Source organism: Salmo trutta, chromosome 24, assembly GCF_901001165.1.
Source record: "Salmo trutta chromosome 24, fSalTru1.1, whole genome shotgun sequence".
NCBI lineage: Eukaryota > Metazoa > Chordata > Actinopteri > Salmoniformes > Salmonidae > Salmo > Salmo trutta.
The window spans coordinates 49,543,158-49,567,002 of NC_042980.1; the positions used below are offsets into that span (position 1 = coordinate 49,543,158).

Below are 23,845 nucleotides of genomic sequence, written 5' to 3' on the forward strand. Positions count from 1 at the left end.
TCTTGTTGTTCCATCTAGTGGTGGTTCTGTCTCTTGTTTTCCATCTAGTGGTGGTTCTGTCTCGTGTTGTTCCATCTAGTGGTGGTTCTGTCTTTTGTTCTCCCATCTAGTGGTGGTTCTGTCTCTTGTTGTTCCATCTAGTGGTGGTTCTGTCTCTTGTTGTTCCATCTAGTGGTGGTTCTGTCTCTTGTTGTTCTATCTAGTGGTGGTTCTGTCTCTTGTTGTCCCATCTAGTGGTGGTTCTGTCTCTTGTTGTTCCATCTAGTGGTGGTTCTGTCTCTTGTTATTCCATCTAGTGGTGGATCTGTCTCTTGTTCTCTCATCTAGTGGTGGTTCTGTCTCTTGTTGTTCCATCTAGTGGTGGTTCTGTCTCTTGTTGTTCCATCTAGTGGTGGTTCTGCCTCTTGTTGTTCCATCTAGTGGTGGTTCTGTCTCTTGTTGTTCCATCTAGTGGTGGTTCTGTCTCTTGTTGTTCCATCTAGTGGTGGTTCTGTCTCTTGTTATTCCATCTAGTGGTGGATCTGTCTCTTGTTCTCTCATCTAGTGGTGGTTCTGTCTCTTGTTGTCCCATCTAGTGGTGGTTCTGTCTCTTGTTGTTCCATCTAGTGGTGGATCTGTCTCTTGTTGTTCCATCTAGTGGTGGTTCTGTCTCTTGTTGTCTCATCTAGTGGTGGTTCTGTCTCTTGTTGTTCCATCTAGTGGTGGTTCTGTCTCTTGTTGTTCCATCTAGTGGTAGTTCTGTCTCTTGTTCTCCCATCTAGTGGTGGTTCTGTCTCTTGTTATTCCATCTAGTGGTGGTTCTGTCTCTTGTTGTTCCATCTAGTGGTGGTTCTGTCTCTTGTTGTTCCATCTAGTGGTGGTTCTGTCTCTTGTTGTTCCATCTAGTGGTGGTTCTGTCTCTTGTTCTCCCATCTAGTGGTGGTTCTGTCTCTTGTTGTTCCATCTAGTGGTGGTTCTGTCTCTTGTTGTTCCATCTGGTGGTGGTTCTGCCTCTTGTTGTTCCATCTAGTAGTGGTTCTGTCTCTTCTTCTCCAATCTAGTGGTGGTTCTGGCTCTTGTTCTCCCATCTAGTGGTGGTTCTGGCTCTTGTTCTCCCATCTAGTGGTGGTTCTGGCTCTTGTTGTTCCATCTAGTGGTGGTTCTGGCTCTTGTTCTCCCATCTAGTGGTGGTTCTGTCTCTTGTTATTCAATCTAGTGGTGGTTCTGTCTCTTGTTGTTCCATCTAGTGGTGGTTCTGTCTCTTGTTCTCCCATCTAGTGGTGGTTCTGTCTCTTGTTATTCAATCTAGTGGTGGTTCTGTCTCTTGTTGTTCCATCTAGTGGTGGTTCTGTCTCTTGTTGTTCCATCTAGTGGTGGTTCTGTCTCTTGTTGTTCCATCTAGTGGTGGTTCTGTCTCTTGTTGTTCCATCTAGTGGTGGTTCTGTCTCTTGTTATTCAATCTAGTGGTGGTTCTGTCTCTTGTTGTTCCATCTAGTGGTGGTTCTGTCTCTTGTTCTCCCATCTAGTGGTGGTTCTGTCTCTTGTTGTTCCATCTGGTGGTGGTTCTGCCTCTTGTTGTTCCATCTAGTAGTGGTTCTGTCTCTTCTTCTCCAATCTAGTGGTGGTTCTGGCTCTTGTTCTCCCATCTAGTGGTGGTTCTGGCTCTTGTTCTCCCATCTAGTGGTGGTTCTGGCTCTTGTTGTTCCATCTAGTGGTGGTTCTGGCTCTTGTTCTCCCATCTAGTGGTGGTTCTGTCTCTTGTTGTTCCATCTAGTGGTGGTTCTGCCTCTTGTTGTTCCATCTAGTGGTGGTTCTGTCTCTTGTTGTTCCATCTAGTGGTGGTTCTGTCTCTTGTTGTTCCATCTAGTGGTGGTTCTGTCTCTTGTTGTTCCATCTAGTGGTGGTTCTGTCTCTTGTTGTTCCATCTAGTGGTGGTTCTGTCTCTTGTTGTTCCATCTAGTGGTGGTTCTGTCTCTTGTTGTTCCATCTAGTGGTGGTTCTGTCTCTTGTTGTCCCATCTAGTGGTGGTTCTGTCTCTTGTTGTTCCATCTAGTGGTGGTTCTGCCTCTTGTTGTTCCATCTAGTGGTGGTTCTGTCTCTTGTTGTTCCATCTAGTGGTGGTTCTGTCTCTTCTTCTCCCATCTAGTGGTGGTTCTGTCTCTTGTTGTCCCATCTAGTGGTGGTTCTGTCTCTTGTTCTCCCATCTAGTGGTGGTTCTGTCTCTTGTTGTTCCATCTAGTGGTGGTTCTGTCTCTTCTTCTCCCATCTAGTGGTGGTTCTGTCTCTTGTTGTCCCATCTAGTGGTGGTTCTGTCTCTTGTTGTTCCATCTAGTGGTGGTTCTGTCTCTTGTTGTCCCATCTAGTGGTGGTTCTGTCTCTTGTTGTCCCATCTAGTGGTGGTTCTGTCTCTTGTTCTCCCATCTAGTGGTGGTTCTGTCTCTTGATGTTCCATCTAGTAGTGGTTCTGTCTCTTGTTGTTCCATCTAGTGGTGGTTCTGTCTCTTGTTGTCCCATCTAGTGGTGGTTCTGTCTCTTGTTGTTCCATCTAGTGGTGGTTCTGTCTCTTGTTGTTCCATCTCTCTTTCTTTCTTTCTCTCGGAGGACCTGAGCCCTAGGACCATGCCTCGGGACTACCTGGCATGATGACTCCTTGCTGTCCCCAGTCCACCTGGCCATGCTGCTGCTCCAGTTTCAACTGTTCTGCCTGCGGCTACGGAACCCTGACCTGTTCACCGGACGTGCTTGTTGCACCCTCGACAACTTCTATGATTATTATTATTTGACCATGCTGGTCATTTATGAACATTTTAACATCTTGACCATGTTCTGTTATAATATCCACCCGGCAAAGCCAGAAGAAGACTGGCCACCCCTCATAGCCTGGTTCCTCTCTAGGTTTCTTCCTAGGTTTTTTGCCTTTCTAGGGAGTTCTTCCTAGGGAGTTTTTCCTAGCCACCGTGCTTCTTTCACATGCATTGCTTGCTGTTTGGGGTTTTAGGCTGGGTTTCTGTACAGCACTTTGAGATTTCAGCTGATATACGAAGGGCTACATAAATACATTTGATTTGATTTGATTTGGTTCTGTCACTTGTTGTTCCATCTAGTGGTGGTTCTGTCTCTTGTTGTTCCATCTAGTGGTGGTTCTGCCTCTTGTTGTTCCATCTAGTGGTGGTTCTGTCTCTTGTTCTCCCATCTAGTGGTGGTTCTGCCTCTTGTTGTTCCATCTAGTGGTGGTTCTGTCTCTTGTTGTTCCATCTAGTGGTGGTTCTGTCTCTTGTTGTCCCATCTAGTGGTGGTTCTGTCTCTTGTTGTTCCATCTAGTGGTGGTTCTGTCTCTTGTTGTTCCATCTAGTGGTGGTTCTGTCTCTTGTTGTTCCATCTAGTGGTGGTTCTGTCTCTTGTTGTTCCATCTAGTGGTGGTTCTGTCTCTTGTTGTTCCATCTAGTGGTGGTTCTGTCTCTTGTTGTTCCATCTAGTGGTGGTTCTGTCTCTTGTTCTCTCATCTAGTGGTGGTTCTGTCTCTTGTTGTTCCATCTAGTGGTGGTTCTGTCTCTTGTTGTCCCATCTAGTGGTGGTTCTGTCTCTTGTTGTTCCATCTAGTGGTGGTTCTGTCTCTTGTTCTCCCATCTAGTGGTGGTTCTGTCTCTTGTTGTTCCATCTAGTGGTGGTTCTGTCTCTTGTTCTCTCATCTAGTGGTGGTTCTGTCTCTTGTTGTTCCATCTAGTGGTGGTTCTGTCTCTTGTTGTTCCATCTAGTGGTGGTTCTGTCTCTTGTTATTCAATCTAGTGGTGGTTCTGGCTCTTGTTGTTCCATCTAGTGGTGGTTCTGTCTCTTGTTGTTCCATCTAGTGGTGGTTCTGTCTCTTGTTGTTCCATCTAGTGGTGGTTCTGCCTCTTGTTGTTCCATCTAGTGGTGGTTCTGCCTCTTGTTCTCCCATCTAGTGGCGGTTCTGTCTCTTGTTCTCCCATCTAGTGGCGGTTCTGTCTCTTGTTGTTCCATCTAGTGGTGGTTCTGTCTCTTGTTGTTCCATCTAGTGGTGGTTCTGTCTCTTGTTGTTCCATCTAGTGGTGGTTCTGCCTCTTGTTGTTCCATCTAGTGGTGGTTCTGTCTCTTGTTGTTCCATCTAGTGGTGGTTCTGTCTCTTGTTCTCCCATCTAGTGGTGGTTCTGTCTCTTGTTCTCTCATCTAGTGGTGGTTCTGTCTCTTGTTGTCCCATCTAGTGGTGGTTCTGTCTCTTGTTGTTCCATCTAGTGGTGGTTCTGTCTCTTGTTGTTCCATCTAGTGGTGGTTCTGTCTCTTGTTGTTCCATCTAGTGGTGGTTCTGTCTCTTGTTATTCCATCTAGTCGTGGTTCTGTCTCTTGTTGTTCCATCTAGTGGTGGTTCTGTCTCTTGTTGTCCCATCTAGTGGTGGTTCTGTCTCTTGTTGTTCCATCTAGTGGTGGTTCTGGCTCTTGTTGTTCCATCTAGTGGTGGTTCTGTCTCTTGTTGTTCCATCTAGTGGTGGTTCTGTCTCTTGTTGTTCCATCTAGTGGTGGTTCTGTCTCTTGTTGTTCCATCTAGTGGTGGTTCTGTCTCTTGTTGTTCCATCTAGTGGTGGTTCTGTCTCTTGTTCTCCCATCTAGTGGTGGTTCTGTCTCTTGTTGTTCCATCTAGTGGTGGTTCTGTCTCTTGTTGTTCCATCTAGTGGTGGTTCTGTCTCTTGTTGTTCCATCTAGTGGTGGTTCTGTCTCTTGTTCTCTCATCTAGTGGTGGTTCTGTCTCTTGTTGTTCCATCTAGTGGTGGTTCTGTCTCTTGTTGTTCCATCTAGTGGTGGTTATGTCTCTTGTTGTTCCATCTAGTGGTGGTTCTGTCTCTTGTTGTTCCATCTAGTGGTGGTTCTGTCTCTTGTTGTTCCATCTAGTGGTGGTTCTGTCTCTTGTTGTTCCATCTAGTGGTGGTTCTGTCTCTTGTTGTTCCATCTAGTGGTGGTTCTGTCTCTTGTTATCTCATCTAGTGGTGGTTCTGTCTCTTGTTGTTCCATCTAGTAGTGGTTCTGTCTCTTGTTGTTCCATCTAGTGGTGGTTCTGTCTCTTGTTGTTCCATCTAGTGGTGGTTCTGTCTCTTGTTGTTCCATCTAGTGGTGGTTCTGCCTCTTGTTGTTCCATCTAGTGGTGGTTCTGTCTCTTGTTGTTCCATCTAGTGGTGGTTCTGTCTCTTGTTCTCTCATCTAGTGGTGGTTCTGTCTCTTGTTGTCCCATCTAGTGGTGGTTCTGTCTCTTGTTGTTCCATCTAGTGGTGGTTCTGTCTCTTGTTCTCTCATCTAGTGGTGGTTCTGTCTCTTGTTGTCCCATCTAGTGGTGGTTCTGTCTCTTGTTGTCTCATCTAGTGGTGGTTCTGTCTCTTGTTCTCTCATCTAGTGGTGGTTCTGTCTCTTGTTGTTCCATCTAGTGGTGGTTCTGTCTCTTGTTGTTCCATCTAGTGGTGGTTCTGTCTCTTGTTGTTCCATCTAGTGGTGGTTCTGTCTCTTGTTGTTCCATCTGGTGGTGGTTCTGTCTTTTGTTGTTCCATCTAGTGGTGGTTCTGTCTCTTGTTGTTCCATCTAGTGGTGGTTCTGTCTCTTGTTGTCCCATCTAGTGGTGGTTCTGTCTCTTGTTGTTCCATCTAGTAGTGGTTCTGTCTCTTGTTGTTCCATCTAGTGGTGGTTCTGTCTCTTGTTGTTCCATCTAGTAGTGGTTCTGTCTCTTGTTCTCTCATCTAGTCGTGGTTCTGTCTCTTTTTGTTCCATCTAGTGGTGGTTCTGTCTCTTGTTCTCCCATCTAGTTGTGGTTCTGTCTCTTGTTGTTCCATCTAGTGGTGGTTCTGTCTCTTGTTGTCTCATCTAGTGGTGGTTCTGTCTCTTGTTCTCCCATCTAGTGGTGGTTCTGCCCATTGTTGTTCCATCTAGTGGTGGTTCTGTCTCTTGTTGTTCCATCTAGTGGTGGTTCTGTCTCTTGTTGTTCCATCTAGTGGTGGTTCTGTCTCTTGTTGTTCCATCTAGTGGTGGTTCTGTCTCTTGTTGTTCCATCTAGTGGTGGTTCTGTCTCTTGTTGTTCCATCTAGTGGTGGTTCTGTCTCTTGTTGTTCCATCTAGTGGTGGTTCTGTCTCTTGTTGTTCCATCTAGTGGTGGTTCTGTCTCTTGTTGTTCCATCTAGTGGTGGTTCTGTCTCTTGTTGTTCCATCTAGTGGTGGTTCTGGCTCTTGTTGTTCCATCTAGTGGTGGTTCTGTCTCTTGTTGTTCCATCTAGTGGTGGTTCTGTCTCTTGTTCTCCCATCTAGTGGTGGTTCTGTCTCTTGATGTTCCATCTAGTAGTGGTTCTGTCTCTTGTTGTTCCATCTAGTGGTGGTTCTGTCTCTTGTTGTTCCATCTAGTGGTGGTTCTGCCTCTTGTTGTTCCATCTCTCTTTCTTTCTTTCTCTCGGAGGACCTGAGCCCTAGGACCATGCCTCGGGACTACCTGGCATGATGACTCCTTGCTGTCCCCAGTCCACCTGGCCATGCTGCTGCCCCAGTTTCAACTGTTCTGCCTGCGGCTACGGAACCCTGACCTGTTCACCGGACGTGCTTGTTGCACCCTCGACAACTACAATGATTATTATTATTTGACCATGCTGGTCATTTATGAACATTTTAACATCTTGACCATGTTCTGTTATAATATCCACCGGGCACAGCCAGAAGAGGACTGGCCACCCCTCATAGCCTGGTTCCTCTCTAGGTTTCTTCCTAGGTTTTTGGCCTTTCTAGGGAGTTTTTCCTAGGGAGTTTTTCCTAGCCACTGTGCCTCTTTCACATGCATTGCTTGCTGTTTGGGGTTTTAGGCTGGGTTTCTGTACAGCACTTTGAGATTTCAGCTGATATACGAAGGGCTATATAAATAAATTTGATTTGATTTAGTAAATTACGTTCTATAAATGGTTTCCTTTTCAAATGAACTTTGATCTCTCTTCTCTCCCATGTTTCATTTGGGCATTCTGTACCTATTTGAGCTCTCTTCTCTCCCATGTTTCATTTGGGAATTCTGTACCTATTTGAGCTCTCTTCTCTCCCATGTTTCATTTGGGAATTCTGTACCTATTTGAGCTCTCTTTTCTCCCATGTTTCATTTGGGAATTCTGTACCTATTTGAGCTCTCTTCTCTCCCATGTTTCATTTGGGAATTCTGTACCTATTTGAGCTCTCGTCTTTCCCATGTTTCATTTGGGAATTCTGTACCTATTTGAGCTCTTTTCTCTCCCATGTTTCATTTGGGAATTCTGTACCTATTTGAGCTCTTTTCTCTCCCATGTTTCATTTGGGAATTCTGTACCTATTTCAGCTCTCTTCTCTCCCATGATGCAGTTGCAGTTGCACCCCTAAAAATTAAAAACATCTGTCATAAGAAACTAGCTCCCTGGTATACAGAAAATACACGAGCTCTGAAGCAAGCTTCCAGAAAATTGGAACGGAAATGGCGCCACACTAAATTGGAAGTCTTCCGACTATCTTGGAAAGACAGTACCGTGCAGTATCGAAGAGCCCTCACTGCTGCACGATCATCCTATTTTTCCAACTTAATTGAGGAAAATAAGAACAATCCGAAATTTCTTTTTGACACTGTCGCAAAGCTAACTAAAAAGCAGCATTCGCAAATGGAGGATGGCTTTCACTTCAGCAGTAATAAATTTATGAACTTCTTTGAGGAAAAGATCATGATCATTAGAAAGCAAATTACGGACTCCTCTTTAAATCTGGGTATTCCTCCAGGGCTCCATTGTCCTGAGTCTGCACAACTCTGCCAGGACCTAGGATCAAGGGAGATACTAAAGTGTTTTAGTACTATATCTCTTGACATAATGATGAAAATAATCATGGCCTCCAAACCCTCAAGCTGCATACTGGACCCTATTCCAACTAAACTACTGAAAGAGCTGCTTCCTGTGCTTGGCCCTCCTATGTTGAACATAATAAACGGCTCTCTATCCACCGGATGTGTACCAAGCTCACTAAAAGTGGCAGTAATAAAGCCTCTCTTGAAAAAGCCGAATCTTGACCCAGAAATTATAAAAAACTATCGGCCTATATCGAATCTTCCATTCCTCTCAAAAATTTTAGAAAAAGTTGTTGCGCAGCAACTCACTGCCTTCCTGAAGACAAACAATGTATACGAAACGCTTCAGTCTGGTTTTAGACCCCATCATAGCACTGAGACTGCACTTGTGAAGGTGGTAAATGACCTTTTAATGACGTCAGACCGAGGCTCTGCATCTGTCCTCATGCTCCTAGATCTTAGTGCCGCTTTTGATACCATCGATCACCACATTCTTTTGGAGAGATTGGAAACCCAAATTGGTCTACATGGACAAGTTCTGGCCTGGTTTAGATCTTATCTGTCGGAAAGATATCAGTTTGTCTCTGTGAATGGTTCGTACTCTGACAAATCAATTGTAAACTTCGGTGTTCCTCAAGGTTCCGTTCTAGGACCACTATTGTTTTCACTATATATTTTACCTCTTGGGGATGTCATTCGAAAACATAATGTTAAATTTCACTGCTATGCGGACGACACACAGCTGTACATTTCAATGAAACATGGTGAAGCCCCAAAATTGCCCTCGCTAGAAGCCTGTGTTTCAGACATAAGGAAGTGGATGGCTGCAAATTTTCTACTTTTAAACTCAGACAAAACAGAGATGCTTGTCCTAGGTCCCAAGAAACAAAGAGATCTTCTGTTGAATCTGACAATTAATCTGGATGGTTGTACAGTTGTCTCAAATAAAACTGTGAAGGACCTCGGCGTTACTCTGGACCCTGATCTCTCTTTTGAAGAACATATCAAGACTGCTTCAAGGACAGCTTTTTTCCATCTACGTAACATTGCAAAAATCAGAAACTTTCTGTCCAAAAATGACGCAGAAAAATTAATCCATGCTTTTGTTACTTCTAGGCTCGACTACGGCAATGCTCTACTTTCCGGCTACCCGGATAAAGCACTAAACAAACTTCAGTTAGTGCTAAATACGGCTGCTAGAATCCTGACTAGAACCAAAAAATTTGATCATATTACTCCAGTGCTAGCCTCCCTACACTGGCTTCCTGTTAAGGCAAGGGCTGATTTCAAGGTTTTACTGCTAACCTACAAAGCATTACATGGGCTTGCTCCTACCTATCTTTCCGATTTGGTCCTGCCGTACATACCTACACGTACGCTACGGTCACAAGACGCAGGCCTCCTAATTGTCCCTAGAATTTCTAAGCAAACGGCTGGAGGTAGGGCTTTCTCCTATAGAGCTCCATTTTTATGGAATGGTCTGCCTACCCATGTGAGAGACGCAGACTCAGTCTCAACCTTTAAGTCTTTACTGAAGACTTATCTCTTCAGTAGGTCCTATGATTAAGTATAGTCTGGCCCAGGAGTGTGAAGGTGAACGGAAAGGCTGGAGCAACGAACCGCCCTTGCTGTCTCTGCCTTGTCGGTTCCCCTCTTCCCACTGGGATTCTCTGCCTCTAACCCTTTTACAGGGGCTGAGTCACTGACTTACTGGTGTTCTTCCATGCCGTCCTTGGGAGGGGTGCGTCACTTGAGTAGGTTGAGCCACTGACGTGGTCTTCCTGTCTGGGTTGGCGCCCCCCCCTTGGGTTGTGCCGTGGCGGAGATCTTTGTGGGCTATACTCGGCCTTGTCTTCGGACGGTAAGTTGGTGGTTGTAGATATCCCTCTAGTGGTGTGGGGGCTGTGCTTTGGCAAAGTGGGTGGGGTTATATCCTGCCTGTTTGGCCCTGTCCGGGGGTATCATCGGATGGGGCCACAGTGTCTTCTGATCCCTCCTGTCTCAGCCTCCAGTATTTATGCTGCAGTAGTTTATGTGTCGGGGGGCTAGGGTCAGTCTGTTACATCTGGAGTATTCTCTTGTCTTATCCGGTGTCCTGTGTGAATGTAAATATGCTCTCTCTAATTCTCTCTTTCTCTCTTTCTTTCTTTCTCTCGGAGGACCTGAGCCCTAGGACCATGCCTCAGGACTACCTGGCATGATGACTCCTTGCTGTCCCCAGTCCACCTGGCCATGCTGCTGCTCCAGTTTCAACTGTTCTGCCTGCGGCTACGGAACCCTGACCTGTTCACCGGACGTGCACCCTCGACAATTACTATGATTATTATTATTTGACCATGCTGGTCATTTACGAACATTTTAACATCTTGACCATGTTCTGTTATAATATCCACCCGGCACAGCCAGAAGAGGACTGGCCACCCCTCATAGCCTGGTTCCTCTCTAGGTTTCTTCCTAGGTTTTTGGCCTTTCTCAGGAGTTTTTCCTAGGGAGTTTTTCCCAGCCACCGTGCTTTTTTCACATGCATTGCTTGCTGTTTGGGGTTTTAGGCTGGGTTTCTGTACAGCACTTTGATATTTCAGCTGATGTACGAAGGGCTATATAAATAAATTTGATTTGATTTGATTTTGATTTGATTTGGGAATTCTGTACCTATTTGAGCTCTTTTCTCTCCCATGTTTCATTTGGGAATTCTGTACCTATTTGAGCTCTCTTCTCTCCCATGTTTCATTTGGGCATGCTGTACCTATTTGAGCTCTTTTCTCTCCCATGTTTCATTTGGGAATTCTGTACCTATTTGAGCTCTCTTCTCTCCCATGTTTCATTTGGGAATTCTGTACCTATTTGAGCTCTCTTCTCTCCCATGTTTCATTTGGGAATTCTGTACCTATTTGAGCTCTCTTCTCTCCCATGTTTCATTTGGGAATTCTGTACCTATTTGAGCTCTCTTCTCTCCCATGTTTCATTTGGGCATTCTGTACCTATTTGTTTTGTAAACAAAAGCCAGGAATGTTTTGGTACAGAGATTGTAGTTCAGCAGCTTCGATGTACAGTATGTGTTTTACTCTGCAATAAACAAACTGCTTTTTTAAACATGTTGTCCTATCATCAATACTTGTTTTTAAATTAAGATGAGAATTTTCCTTTATTTTCAAATGTCCTGTTATATTCATTGATATGAGTATTTTGGTAATAAGTTTAGTTATTTAGGTGCTTAGCATTGTGTGGTAATGGTACAAGAGATATATATACCAGTCATTACTTTACATGATATTTTCAATCATACTTAACATTCTGCAATTCTGTAACATATACATTTTGTACTCGAGAGTCATTACTATGTGTAACAGTGTAGGTTCCGTCCCTCTCTTCGCCCCAACCCGGGCTCGAACCAGGGACTCTCTGCGCACATCAACAACTGACACCCCACGAAGCATCGTTACCCTACTTCAAGTCTCAGAGCGAGTGACGTCACTAATTGAAACGCTATTAGCGCGCACCACCGCTAACTGACTAGCCATTTCACATCGGTTACATATACATGCGTTATATCTACTCATTGGACAACATTAACATTCTCCTGTGTACTGCTTCCCCATACAGTACATGACAGCATGTGCAGTAGCATGCACAACAAGCTTGTTACTCATTGGACAACATTAACATTCTCCTGTGTACTGCTTCCCCATACAGTACATGACAGCATGTGCAGTAGCATGCACAACAAGCTTGTTACTCATTGGACAACATTAACATTCTCCTGTGTACTGCTTCCCCATACAGTACATGACAGCATGTGCAGTAGCATGCACAACAAGCTTGTTACTCATTGGACAACATTAACATTCTCCTGTGTACTGCTTCCCCATACAGTACATGACAGCATGTGCAGTAGCATGCACAACAAGCTTGTTACTCATTGGACAACATTAACATTCTCCTGTGTACTGCTTCACCATACAGTACATGACATGAAGTACATGACAGGAAGTCCCTGTGCTTCCAAACCAGCCAATCACAGGCCTGCAATACCTTGAGCATAGGCGTTACAATGTTTCCACACATTGTGATAAAGATTAGCACAGTAATCATTAAATGCAATGATTCCATCATTTCACCATTATGCTTTCTCTGAAATCATTGTAGAAATTGAAGAACAATCCATTCTAATGAAAACATTATCAGCATAATGACAGAGGTAGGGCTAATCAATATTTCCCAATTAAAAAAACACAAAAAACATCGTAGAGTACAACTGATAATTGAAAAACTATTTCAATCTAAAAAAAATTTTTTTAAAACTGAAGACCTGAAAATGAAAGACTACAAAATCTTAAATTGTTAATGTCAATGGCGAGTGTTCATCCAATGGAACTATAGGCCTACACAGACCAGTGTTTGGACCTAGCCAGTCTACATTAATCCACCTGGAATATCTCAAATACTTCCATAAACATGTCAGTACTTTACCATGCGTGTTCCTCTGTAAAGGAGAGTCGCCGTGCTTGGCTGTTCAGCGCCATGCAGCCTCTGTGACTGTCCGGAGAGACTTCAGTAAAGGCTAGGGGCAAGCAGCTCCATCCCTTCTCCTGTGCCTTCATCAATAGGACCGGTCGAACCAGGGGTTATTCATTTATGGATTGAATGGTCCAGATTATCCAACATCCGGCCAGGTGTGAACATGAATACCAACCATCTCGAGACGACGTCCATCAGAGGAATACTTTTTGGAGGACACGTTTTGTAGTCAAATCCATTTGTTTGTGATTTAAGTAATTTAACTTTTTGTTTTATTTCTCTCTGCTCCTCTCATGGGGAGTCAGTGTCATAATGTGACGTATGTTATTAATCAAGGACTGATTGTTTTAGTAGCCTACGGTACCTGCCACGTTTCACTATAGCCCAGACGTAGCAGTTCAGTAAAGCCCTCCAGGTTTAACCTTCCATATGGTACTGATGCCACCGTTATACCTGCCTGCCGGCCATGATGTGGAAGCGCTGATGCTCCCGTCCAACAACATCTCCAAACAATAGTTTTTATATTTCCAGTCAGATTTTATTTAGAGGCGGCGCTTGTTGGCTCCAGAGTGGCGTCGTAACGACACTTTTTCAACCCCAGTAAAAAAGAGTTTGTCCAGGAGCACATTTCGAGCTGGGGGTCGACTGCATCTGGGGGGGTTGAATGCTTTTTTCTGCCAGATTTTTCTATTTTTATTTTGTATTTTCTTATATATATTTTATTTTTTTAATACTTTACAGTTGAATTTCATTTCCCTGTGATTTGATTCCATATCAAAGATTTGCCTTAAGATCATGAACAAACTATATGTGGGGAATTTGAGTCCTTTGGTCACTGTCGAGGACTTGAAGCAGCTCTTTGGCGAGAAGAAGCTTCCTGGGGCCGAGCAGGTTCTGCTCAAATCCGGCTATGCTTTTGTGGACTTCCCCGACCAAAACTGGGCCATAAAAGCTATTGAGACACTCTCTGGTAAGTGTCTATCTGCAGGGGCTGATGCAGGAATGTCTCCGCGACTAGGCTGAAACGCTCAAAACAATTATTTAGGGAAAATAAATGATAAATGATTGTTATTACCTTACCAGTTTCTGGCTCGGGACTGTATTGGATACAGCGCTGTTACATCAGTGCCAGAGTTGACTCACACTCCGTCATTGTCAAACAAATATATCGCAAATTACAGATCATATACACTCACCAATGTCATCCCTGTATGCGTAACTAAAACAGGACTGATTGTAACCTAATTATCGCATAATAGTTCTATTTGGTGAATTACAGATGAGCGCTACTTTGTAATCAACCATTGGAATGTACGGGATGCTCTGATGTTTCGACTAGGCATCATTATTTCTCACTATATTTTTCTTGATTTTATTGAAAAGAAGCGCCAGAAGTAACCGTAGAGAATGTGTCAAAGCCATGTTCCTATGATGCCTGGGTATGTTTTTACGAGGTGTCTTAAAGGTAGGTGACGGGGGTCCGGAGATAAGAAGGAATTAACAGGTAGCTGGAGGGGGACGAGGTGAGAGGCTTATTCTGAGCTGCGCCAGGCCACTGAGAGAGACAACGCTGCTGGAAGAGGGAAACATGTCGAGGGTTTAGTACTTCTATACATTCTTTACAAAGAAAAGCAGATCCTTATTGCTGACAGTATCAGTCTTGTGAATGGCAACATGCTACAGTAGCCATATGCATTATTACATCGTTAACAGCCATATTCGTCTCATCCTTACAGGTAAAGTGGAATTACATGGGAAGGTGCTTGAGGTAGACTACTCTGTTCCCAAAAAGCTAAGGTAATAATTTTTATTAAATGAATGTTTCTTCATATCTGATTTCCTGGTTTATCTGTCTCTTGTCCCTGTCCGTTTTATTTTTATTGAAACTTTATTTAACTAGGCAAGTCAGTTAAGAACAAATTCTTATTTACAATGACGGCCTACATTGGCCAAACCCTAACCAGGATGACGCTGGGTCAACTGTCCGCAAACCTGTAGCGTAGCTGTCCAGGACGACGCTGGGCCAACTGTCCTCAAACCTGTAGCATAGCTGTCCAGGACGACGCTGTCCTCAAACCTGTAGCATAGCTGTCCAGGACGACGCTGTCCTCAAACCTGTAGCATAGCTGTCCAGGACGACGCTGTCCTCAAACCTGTAGCATAGCTGTCCAGGACGACGCTGGGTCAACTGTCCTCAAACCTGTAGCGTAGCTGTCCAGGACGACGCTGGGCCAACTGTCCTCAAACCTGTAGCATAGCTGTCCAGGACGACTCTGGGCCAACTGTCCTCAAACCTGTAGCGTAGCTGTCCAGGACGACTCTGGGCCAACTGTCCTCAAACCTGTAGCATAGCTGTCCAGGACGACGCTGGGCCAACTGTCCTCAAACCTGTAGCGTAGCTGTCCAGGACGACGCTGGGCCAACTGTCCTCAAACCTGTAGCATAGCTGTCCAGGACGACGCTGTCCTCAAACCTGTAGCATAGCTGTCCAGGACGACGCTGTCCTCAAACCTGTAGCATAGCTGTCCAGGACGACGCTGGGCCAACTGTCCTCAAACCTGTAGCGTAGCTGTCCAGGACGACGCTGTCCTCAAACCTGTAGCATAGCTGTCCAGGACGACGCTGTCCTCAAACCTGTAGCATAGCTGTCCAGGACGACGCTGTCCTCAAACCTGTAGCATAGCTGTCCAGGACGACGCTGTCCTCAAACCTGTAGCATAGCTGTCCAGGACGACGCTGGGCCAACTGTCCTCAAACCTGTAGCATAGCTGTCCAGGACGACGCTGTCCTCAAACCTGTAGCGTAGCTGTCCAGGACGACGCTGGGCCAACTGTCCTCAAACCTGTAGCATAGCTGTCCAGGACGACGCTGTCCTCAAACCTGTAGCATAGCTGTCCAGGACGACGCTGTCCTCAAACCTGTAGCATAGCTGTCCAGGACGACGCTGGGCCAACTGTCCTCAAACCTGTAGCATAGCTGTCCAGGACGACGCTGGGCCAACTGTCCTCAAACCTGTAGCATAGCTGTCCAGGACGACGCTGTCCTCAAACCTGTAGCATAGCTGTCCAGGACGACGCTGTCCTCAAACCTGTAGCATAGCTGTCCAGGACGACGCTGTCCTCAAACCTGTAGCATAGCTGTCCAGGACGACGCTGTCCTCAAACCTGTAGCATAGCTGTCCAGGACGACGCTGTCCTCAAACCTGTAGCATAGCTGTCCAGGACGACGCTGTCCTCAAACCTGTAGCATAGCTGTCCAGGACGACGCTGTCCTCAAACCTGTAGCGTAGCTGTCCAGGACGACGCTGTCCTCAAACCTGTAGCATAGCTGTCCAGGACGACGCTGTCCTCAAACCTGTAGCATAGCTGTCCAGGACGACGCTGTCCTCAAACCTGTAGCGTAGCTGTCCAGCGGAGTGACATGTTGTTTGTGTTGTTTGTAATGCATATATTATCATATATTATCATATATTATCATATATTACCTAAGTATTTGTATCAGTCCAGAAGTTGTTTTATACTTAACATTTTTGATGTAAATGCAAATGGAGTAACACTTTATACGTTTATTATATATAAAAGGGGCAAAGTGTAACACTTCCTGTTTCAATGGCCTCAGTGAATTATGTAATCCATGTTCAGAGCCAACTCCTGCTTTTAGGTGGCCCCTACAAATACTAGATGATACACACATGTGCATACATTTGTCAACTTTTTGTAGTTCATTTTGTGTGCAGGTTTTTTGGAGTTGGTTTTGATTCATCGGCTCAGAAACACTTGATTGATTCATCGGCTCAGAAACACTTGATTGATTCATCGGCTCAGAAACACTGATTGATTCATCGGCTCAGAAACACTGATTGATTCATCGGCTCAGAAACACTGATTGATTCATCGGCTCAGAAACACTGATTGATTCATTGGTTCAGAAACACTGATTGATTCATTGGCTCAGAAACACTGATTGATTCATTGGTTCAGAAACACTGATTCATTGGCTCAGAAACACTGATTGATTCATTGGCTCAGAAACACTGATTGATTCATCGGCTCAGAAACACTGATTGATTCATCGGCTCAGAAACACTGATTGATTCATCGGCTCAGAAACACTTGATTGATTCATTGGTTCAGAAACACTGATTGATTCATTGGCTCAGAAACACTGATTGATTCATTGGTTCAGAAACACTGATTCATTGGCTCAGAAACACTGATTGATTCATTGGCTCAGAAACACTGATTGATTCATTGGTTCAGAAACACTGATTCATTGGCTCAGAAACACTGATTGATTCATTGGCTCAGAAACACTGATTGATTCATCGGCTCAGAAACACTGATTGATTCATCGGCTCAGAAACACTTGATTGATTCATCGGCTCAGAAACACTGATTGATTCATTGGCTCAGAAACACTGATTGAATCATTGGTTCAGAAACACTGATTGATTCATTGGCTCAGAAACACTGATTGATTCATTGGCTCAGAAACACTGATTGATTCATCGGCTCAGAAACACTGATTGATTCATCGGCTCAGAAACACTGATTGATTCATCGGCTCAGAAACACTGATTGATTCATCGGCTCAGAAACACTGATTGATTCATAGGTTCAGAAACACTGATTGATTCATTGGTTCAGAAACACTGATTGATTCATTGGCTCAGAAACACTGATTGATTCATTGGCTCAGAAACACTGATTGATTCATCGGCTCAGAAACACTGATTGATTCATCGGCTCAGAAACACTGATTGATTCATCGGCTCAGAAACACTTGATTGATTGATCGGCTCAGAAACACTGATTGATTCATCGGCTCAGAAACACTGATTGATTCATCGGCTCAGAAACACTGATTGATTCATCGGCTCAGAAACATTTAGTTGATAGCTAATGGTCTATAGTTAGATATAACAGTGTAATGCCTGTAGACCGATTGCTTGGGCCTGTTGGAATGAATGATCATGTAAACTGAATGGCGGTATCACGCCCTCAACGTGATCACGCCCTCAACGTGATCACGCCCTCAACGTGATCACGTTTGAAGCAACAATTCCCTTCCTCATGCACCACCTCAGGGATTTCCAAAAGACTGCAATGTTTGACATGAAGGTAAATATTCAAACCCCTTGTGTGGGAAGGATACGTGACCTCTGCTTTATGTGTTTCTTCCCGCATCTCCCCCTCTCACCAATGCTGGTAGCCTCTCCTGCATGCAGAATACCCCACTGACATGACCAGGGCCAAGGCAGGGGCAGGGACAGGGACAGGGCCAAGGCAGGGACAGGGCCAAGGCAGGGACAGGGACAGGGCCAAGGCAGGGCCAGGGACAGGGCCAAGGCAGGGCCAGGGACAGGGCCAAGGCAGGGCCAGGGACAGGGCCAAGGCAGGGACAGGGCCAAGGCAGGGACAGGGACAGGGCCAAGGCAGGGCCAAGGCAGGGCCAGGGATAGGGCCAGGGCCAAGGCAGGGACAGGGCCAAGGCAGGGACAGGGACAGGGCCAAGGCAGGGCCAGGGACAGGGCCAAGGCAGGGCCAAGGCAGGGCCAGGGACAGGGCCAAGGCAGGGCCAGGAACAGGGCCAAGGCAGGGCCAGGGACAGGGCCAAGGCAGGGATAGGGCCAAGGCAGGGACAGGGCCAAGGCAGGGGCAGGGACAGGGCTGTGCACAGACCTTTTTGGGAGCAGGTTAAAAAAATAAATAGATAAGTACATTTTTTAAAATAAAAGTAACAAATAATTAAAGAGCAGCAGTAAAATAACAATAGCGAGGCTATATACAGGGGGCTACTGGTACAGAGTCAATGTGGAGGCTATATACAGGGTGTTACGGTACAGAGCCAATGTGGAGGCTATATACAGGGTGTTACGGTACAGAGTCAATGTGGCGGCTATATACAGGGGGTACCGGTACAGAGTCAATGTGGAGGCTATATACAGGGGGTACCGGTACAGAGTCAATGTGGAGGCTATATACAGGGGGTACCGGTACAGAGTCAATGTGGAGGCTATATACAGGGGGTACCGGTACAGAGTCAATGTGCGGGGGCACCGGTTAGTCAAGGTAATGTACATGTAGGTAGAGTTAAGGTGACTATGCATAGATTATATACAGAGTAGCAGCAGAGGGGTCTGGGTAGCCCTTTCATTAGCTGTTCGGGAGTCTTATGGCTTGGGGATAGAAGCTGTTTAGAAGCCTCTTGGACCTAGACTTGTTGTTCCGGTACCACTTGCCGTGTGGTAGCAGAGAGAACAGTCTATGACTAGGGTGGCTGGAGTCTTTGACAATTTTTAGGGCCTTCCTCTGACACCGCTTGGTATAGAGGTCCTGGATGGCAGGAAGCTTGACCCCAGTGATGTACTGGGCCGTACGCACTACCCTCTGTAGTGCCTTGCGGTCGGAGGCCGAGCAGTTGCAATACCAGGCAGTGATGCAACCAGTCAGGATGCTCTCGATGGCGCAGCTGTAGAACTTTTTGAGGATCTGAGGTCAAAAGTTTGGACACACCTACTCATTCAAGGGTTTTTCTTTATTTGTACTATTTTCTACATTATAGAATAATAGTGAAGACGTCAACTATGAAATAACACATATGGAATCATGTAGTAACCAAATAAGTGTTAAATCAAAGTCTATTTTATATTTTAGATTCTTCAAAGTAGCCCGTTAGGCCAGTAACCAAAAGGTTGCTGGATCGAATCCCCGAGCTGAGATGGTAAAAATCTGTTGTTCTGCCCCTGAGCAAGGCAGTTAACCCACTGTTCCCCGGGCCTTGAGCAAGGCAGTTAACCCACTGTTCCCCGGGCCCTGAGCAAGGCAGTTAACCCACTGTTCCCCGGGCCCTGAGCAAGGCAGTTAACCCACTGTTCCCCGGGCGCTGAAGATGTGGATGTCGATTAAAGCAGGCCCCCCCACCTCTCTGATTCAGAGGGGTTGGGTAAAATGCGGAAGACACATTTCAGTTGAATACATTCAGTTGTTCAACTGACTAGGTATCCCCGTTTCCCTTCGCTTTGCCTTGATGACAGCTTTGCACACTCTTGGCATTCTATCAACCAGCTTCACCTGGAATGCTTTTCCAACGGTCTTGAAGGAGTTCCCACATATGCTGAGCACTTGTTGGCTGCTTTTCCTTCACTCTGCAGTCCAACTCATCCCAAACCATCTCAATTGGGTTTAGGTTGGCTGATTGTGGAGGCCAGGTCATGTGATGCAGCACTCCATCACTCTCCTTCTTGGTCAAATAGTCCTTATATATACATATATTTTAATTTGTTTAACACTTTTTTTGGTTACTACATGATTCCATATGTGTTATTTCATGGTTTTGATGTCTTCACTATTTTACAATGTAGAAAATAGTAAAAATAAAGAAAAACCCTTGAATGAGTAGGTGTGGCCAAACTTTTGACTGGTAGTGTATAGTATAGTACTGTATAGTATAGTATATATCTTGTGTAGCCCTTTCAAAAACCTTCATTTTGCACCAGTGCTTAGAGGACTGTCTCTATATGATTTGCAGGCTGTGTCATGGAGACATCCATGCTGCCTATGTTCTCTTCTATGCCACTCCCTGGAATAAGCACATGGTATGGAACGCCACACTGTCTTCATATGTATTGATATCTATTTCTGTCTCACTACTTTCATTCAGACTTGATCAAAATGTTAGAGAAAAGTGAGCATCTGATTTTCAACCTTTGATTTGGTAAAATAGGAAAACATTTGTATATTTTTGCATGTCTTTTCAATACTGTTATGACAGTAATTATGGTGGATTTTGTAGTGAAACTTTTGGGAAAGGATTATCAAGTTTATTTCACCACACCACGTGCCATTTCAATCAGTCCTGGTTGTAAAGGATTGTTATTTTCTATGTCCGTGTGAAGTTGGGTTTGGTGTCACAGAAGCTAGTCTGGTCTGTCGTAGTATGATGTTAGTTCCAGACAGAATTACAATGGATCATTCTAGAATCATACTAATTATATGGTTATAGGATTCTCCACAATATGTGGAGGACAGAGTTAGTAGGATTCTCCACAATATGTGGAGGACAGAGTTAGTAGGATTCTCCACAATATGTGGAGGACAGAGTTAGTAGGATTCTCCACAATATGTGGAGGACAGAGTTAGTAGGATTCTCCACAATATGTGGAGGACAGAGTTAGTAGGATTCTCCACAATATGTGGAGGACAGAGTTAGTAGGATTCTCCACAATATAGGGAGGACAGAGTTAGTAGGATTCTCCACAATATAGGGAGGATAGAGTTAGTAGGATTCTCCACAATATAGGGAGGACAGAGTTAGTAGGATTCTCCACAATATAGGGAGGACAGAGTTAGTAGGATTCTCCACAATATGTGGAGGACAGAGTTAGTAGGATTCTCCACAATATGTGGAGGACAGAGTTAGTAGGATTCTGTCAGAGTGTAGAGTCCTGTAGAGTCCTGTCAGTGTGTAGAGTCCTGTCAGAGTGCAGAGTCCTGTAGAGTCCTGTCAGTGTGTAGAGTCCTGTAGAGTCCTGTCAGTGTGTAGAGTCCTGTAGAGTCCTGTCAGTGTGTAGAGTCCTGTCAGTGTGTAGAGTCCTGTGAGTGTGTAGAGTCCTGTCATTGTGTAGAGTCCTGTCAGTGTGTAGAGTCCTGTCAGAGTGTAGAGTCCTGTGAGTGTGTAGAGTCCTGTCAGTGTGTAGAGTCCTGTCAGTGTGTAGAGTCCTGTCAGTGTGTAGAGTCCTGTCAGTGTTCATAGAGAAAATAAAAGGTCAATAAAGATACAAGGTTAACTCAGATAGTCCGTGTTGCTATATTGTAGCTATTTATCAGTCGTATTGCTTAGGGGGTAGAAGCTGTTCAAGAGCCTGTTGGTGCCAGACCTGATGCACCGGTACCGCCTGCCCTGCGGAAGCAGAGAGAACAGTCTCCAGCTTGGGTGGCTGGAGCCTTTAACGAGTTTCCTGGCCTTCCTTTCACACCGCCTGGTTTAGAGGTCCTGGATGGCAGGGAGCTCGGCCCCAGTGATATACTGGGCTGTCCTCACCACCGCCTGGTATAGAGGTCCTGGATGGCAGGGAGCTCGGCCCCAGTGATATACTGGGCTGTCCTCACCACCGCCTGGTATAGAGGTCCTGGATGGCAGGGAGCTCGGCCCCAGTGATATACTGGGCTGTCCTCACCACCGCCTGGTATAGAGGTCCTGGATGGCAGGGAGCTCGGCCCCAGTGATATACTGGGCTGTCCTCACCACCGCCTGGTATAGAGGTCCTGGATGGCAGGGAGCTCGGCTCCACTGATATACTGGGCTGTCCTCACCACCGCCTGGTATAGAGGTCCTGGATGGCAGGGAGCTCGGCCCCACTGATATACTGGGCTGTAATCACCACCGCCTGGTATAGAGGTCCTGGATGGCAGGGAGCTCGGCCCCACTGATATACTGGGCTTAAATACACATTTTAGAGTGGCCTTTTTTTGGTCCCCAGCACAAGGTGCACCTGTGTAATGATCATGCTGTTTAATCAGCTTCTTGATATACCACACCTGTCAGGTGGATGGATTATCTTGGCAAAGGAGAAATGCTCACTAACTGGGATGTAAATTAATTTGTGCACAAAATGAGAGAAATAAGCTTTTTGTGCGTATGGAACATTTCTGGGATCTTTTATTTCAGCTCATGAAACATGGGATCAACACTTTACATGTTGCGTTTATATTTTTGTTCAGCGTAGTAAACTTGTTCTTCATATTTCTTATTATTTCTCGTTTTTTTCCCTAGTATTACATTGTTATTGATTATCGCATTGTTGGGTTTTGAGTTTGAAAGAAAGGCATTTCACTGCACTTGTTCTTGTGACTGTCACGAATCCCACCGAAGGTGGCTCCCCTGCCTGCTCGGGCGGCGCTCGGCGGTCGTCGTCACCGACCTACTAGCCCCTGCTGATCCCTTTTTCCTTTTCGTTTGGTATGTCTTATTGTTTGCACCTGTTCCTCATTTGGTCTTTTGATTTTGGTTATTTAAGCCTGGTTAGCCCGCCCAGTGTTGTGCGGGATTATTTTAGCGTCAGGTTGTGTTTTTGTAGTTGGATGTGCTGGCGATTTACTACTGTAATATTGTATGCATGCTGTGCACCTGTTTTGGGCACTTGGCATTTTTCCACGCCGTTTGTGTTGGCGTCGATCGTGTTGTGTTTTTGTTTAAACAAACACAAAGTTCCGTACCTCTGCTCTCTGCGCCTGACTCCTACCACCACTCCTAGCAACCGTCTGACAGAATCCCGCACCAGCTATGGAGTCAGCAGGAGCAGCCTCCCCTCCTCTCCCATCGATGGAGGAACGGGTCCTTCACCATACCACCATCCTCCACCGAATCGGCTCAGCGATGAAGCAGATGATGGAAAGGATGGACCGATGGGAGAGGAGTGGCCTCCCTACCGCATTCAGTACCACATCGGGCCACTATGAGTACCTCGTCATGCCGTACGGGTTAAAGAATGCTCCAGCCGTCTTTCAATCCTTTGTTGACAAGATTCTCAGGGACCTGCACGGGCAGGGGGTGGTGGTGTATATTGACGACATCCTGATTTATTCCGCCACCCGCGCCGCGCATGTCTCCCTGGTGCGCAAGGTGCTTGGGCGACTGCTGGAGAATGACCTGTACGTCAAGGCTGAGAAATGTAAGTTTTTCAAACGAGCCGTTTCCTTCCTGGGGTATCGCATTTCCACCTCGGGGGTGGTGATGGAGGATGACCGCGTTAAAGCCGTGCGTAATTGGCCGACTCCGACCACGGTAAAGGAGGTGCAGCGGTTTTTAGGGTTTGCCAATTACTACTGGAGGTTTATCCGGGGCTTTGGTCAAGTTGCTGCTCCCATTACCTCACTGCTGAAGGGGGGTCCGGCGCGCTTGCGCTGCTCAGCAGAGGCGAACAGAGCGTTCAGTCGCCTGAAGGCTGTTGTATTTTGGACATTGCGAGGAGGATATCTTCTGATGTGTTCAAAGCAACAATATTGTTTCTTATTGAGGTAATTTACAATTGAAGTGTCCTGGCTGCATGTCAGTTCAGAATGATACGCTGTGCTGATTAGATTTCTGGTTCAAATTACAATTTTATTATTATTTTCACTACATTTTCCATTTCCCCAATTGTAAATAAAGGTACACCAACCTGACAGTAATATAAGACATACATACATTTAAACATTAAGACGGACATGAATACCCGTGACACTGTACTAATGCGTCACTACAGGAAGAACTTCCCAGTGGATGAATGTACTTATCAAAACAAACTAAACCACGTATGCTTTCAACAAAATGAGTGAACTTGCTTTGAATTCTATTGAAACCATGTACCGATTTAATTCTACTCCATATTTATAGTGTTAACTGACAACGAAAATGCCATTTCAAGGACTCATGAGGATTGTTTAACTGACGCTGTGGGCTAATTACATTTACATTTACATTACATTTAAGTCATTTAGCAGACGCTCTTATCCAGAGCGACTTACAAATTGGTGCATT

At 45.3% G+C, this 23,845-nt stretch overlaps 1 protein-coding gene across 2 annotated transcripts in view; it reads left to right on the forward strand.

Annotated features, from left to right (window-relative positions):
• Positions 1–12,689: 12,689 nt before the first annotated feature.
• igf2bp2a (insulin-like growth factor 2 mRNA binding protein 2a) overlaps positions 12,690–23,845 on the forward strand; it is a 98,548-nt gene continuing 87,392 nt past the window's right edge. Inside the window, exons 1-2 of one of the 2 annotated variants that reach the window (XM_029712444.1) lie at positions 12,690–13,295; positions 14,062–14,122. In XM_029712444.1, the coding sequence (XP_029568304.1) occupies positions 13,121–13,295; positions 14,062–14,122 (236 nt within the window). In that variant the 5' untranslated portion in view covers positions 12,690–13,120. The remainder of the gene's footprint in view (positions 13,296–14,061; positions 14,123–23,845) is intronic. The other variant, XM_029712443.1, reaches the window with a different exon arrangement.